We start from the raw sequence: 2,500 nt of genomic DNA on the forward strand, positions 1-2,500 counted from the left end.
GAGTGCCTCTTTGTTGATGTTGATTCTCTTATTGGCCTAATAGCAATTCACTGTTGAATTGCAAGACACAGCAAGTTCTTATTTGGGATTGAGGGAAAAATAAATTTTCGCACAATAAAAGAAACACAATTTTGACTGCCCCTTCTAGATCTTGCTCTTTTCAGACATGAACCAGGTTGTTTGCACCTTTCTGGCGACCTGCGGGAGGGCAAGCTCTAGAAACTCTTCCTTAGCGAGCCTTCCACTGAAAAACTTTCCAAGTCTGGCTTTCCGGTGTTAGGGGCCGAGGTTTTTGTGCAAAATTCATCAGCGGCTTCCTTGCAGCTTCTAAAAGGTGTTCCTTCGGGCAATGGTTAGTAAACGTTTTGTAGTGCTTATACAAATTTTCGCTACTTGAAAATGTATGTTCACGCGAACATACATATTCCCGATACTCCATTTAAAATGAACGTGAGCGCCATTAGTAATAAAGGGCCAGAAAACCATTTAAAACATTTTGTGGCAATTTTTTTGTCAACAAACTTGGGTTGTCGGCGAGCAGAATTCGAACGTGACCTGTTGTGCTTTGGCTTTTATTTGTGCTTTTTCTAACTATTCTAAGACGAATTCAGGCTGGTATTTTCGAATCAAGTGCAAGAAGACGGCAAAACCGTATCGATATTTATTTGAGTTAACTTCGCGAATAAAGACTTTGACCGCGTCCTTGCGTAGATCAACAACAATGTCATTTACGAACAACCGAAATGCACTGTTTCCGGTGAAGGGGCAAATGATTGACAGGATAGCACGGTTTTGACTGCCGCGCGCACTGCGGGCGCAGGTTCCGTATGCAAGGAAGTGGAAATACCATAATACTCCTTGTTTGTCCACCCAAATTTTGAATAAGCATTGTTTTTGAATTTTTTTGGGACCATTGTAAGTTCCAAGAGAAACAACAACAATGCTTATTCAAAATTTGGGTAGGGACGTACCTTTTGTTAAACACTATATTTCATTGGCTGTATAGTGAACTTCCTATTGTTTTCTGTGCCAAATCCATTTGTTATCTTTGTTCGTTCTATTGTTCTTTTGGCCAATCCTGAAACCCATTAAATGAGGTACAACACGACTCCAAATTTTGGGGGCAAAATAAAGAGTATTATGGTTTTTTCCGCATCGGGCAATTAACAGTATTAATAAGAGCAAGTTTACAACGACATTTTTCAATCTCCGGCACTTATGTACATTTGCTTGTTTCCTTTTCTCTTTCCAGGGTCTATCAACGATACTTTTTGACAATCCTGCTGTAAAATGTCATTTGGTATGTAAAACTTGCATAAGGAAGTAGGCTTATGTTTAGAGAGCCGTAATCACCATTTCTTTTGTGAAAACGCAATGTTTGGTCATGAGGCTGTGTCGAAATCTCAAACTAGTCTCTTGATAGGGGCGAAACATAAGTATGTCGGGCTATTTATGACAACACACCTTGAAGCATACTTCACAATTTAATAAAAGTTTTAAGTTTAAATTAAATGAATTTTGACCATGATAATCCCACCTGCCCGCACAACACTGCCAGTTTAATCTGTGGCTCGCATTTAAGGACAAACAAAAAGCAATAGCGTTTCTACGGTGAGATTGAAATTTAGTTGACAAAATACGCAGTTACTCAGAATAATTAACAAAATATTTTGGTTGTGCTTTTTCAGGTAAGCAATGGCGCCGAATGTGTGCTGATCAAGAAGAGTTGGTTTCTTCAGCACGCAAACGAGGCCATGTTACGAAAACTTCGAAATCAGGTTAGTCCATGTACGGAATTATTTCACATGATGTCGCGGCCGAAATAATCTCTTTCGCGGCCCTTTTTTTGCGTAACATCGCAAAAACGGCTGCGAAGGAGCCGAAACCAAAACCAAGAAACGGGCGTTATGCTTGTGCCTCAAAATATCGTCTGTGAAGTGACGTGATCAACGTCGATGGCTTTCACGCTCGCTTAGCTAAAAACGCTTTTTCGTCGCAGAGGACTTCGTGCCAGAGAATTGGAGGCGGGTACAAAATGCCCCGTCTATTCTTCCCCCTGCGAACAGTGTTGTCGCGGACTATTTCTTCTACAGAGCAAGTCGCGCTACAGCTTTGGGAAAATTTTAGACGACTGCTCCCCGTTCCTTACTTGAGATTCAACTACCTAATTCGGTTGTCAGTTTAGCCTGTGCGTTCTATTGACCGTATTCCGGAATAGGCATACAGGGAATAGAAGTTATAAATCCTTCCTTTTTACGGAGATTTACATTAAATTTGTCAAACACTTGCTAGATGTTATTTTAAACATATCTTTATTATTCTTGTTGCTTCAAAACGCGAGACGTACCGTATTAAATCATCACTCCATGTATTCTTATGCCGGAATAGGGTCAATCGAACGCACCCTTATTCATTCAACGAAATGACGGATTAGAGGGAAGCGTAAGACTTCCTGTTAGTTCAGTTTTAATCGCAAACTCTTGGCTTTAACAGAAGACTT

General features: G+C 40.4%; 1 protein-coding gene across 1 annotated transcript in view; it reads left to right on the top strand.

Annotated features, from left to right (window-relative positions):
* LOC137998942 (uncharacterized) overlaps positions 1–2,500 on the top strand; it is a 19,382-nt gene that overhangs the window by 16,395 nt on the left and 487 nt on the right. The window contains exons 6-7 of the mRNA XM_068844783.1: positions 1,253–1,300; positions 1,689–1,778. Coding sequence (XP_068700884.1) covers positions 1,253–1,300; positions 1,689–1,778 — 138 coding nt within the window. The remainder of the gene's footprint in view (positions 1–1,252; positions 1,301–1,688; positions 1,779–2,500) is intronic.

Source organism: Montipora foliosa, chromosome 4 (assembly GCF_036669935.1).
Source record: "Montipora foliosa isolate CH-2021 chromosome 4, ASM3666993v2, whole genome shotgun sequence".
Classification (NCBI taxonomy): Eukaryota; Metazoa; Cnidaria; class Anthozoa; order Scleractinia; family Acroporidae; genus Montipora; species Montipora foliosa.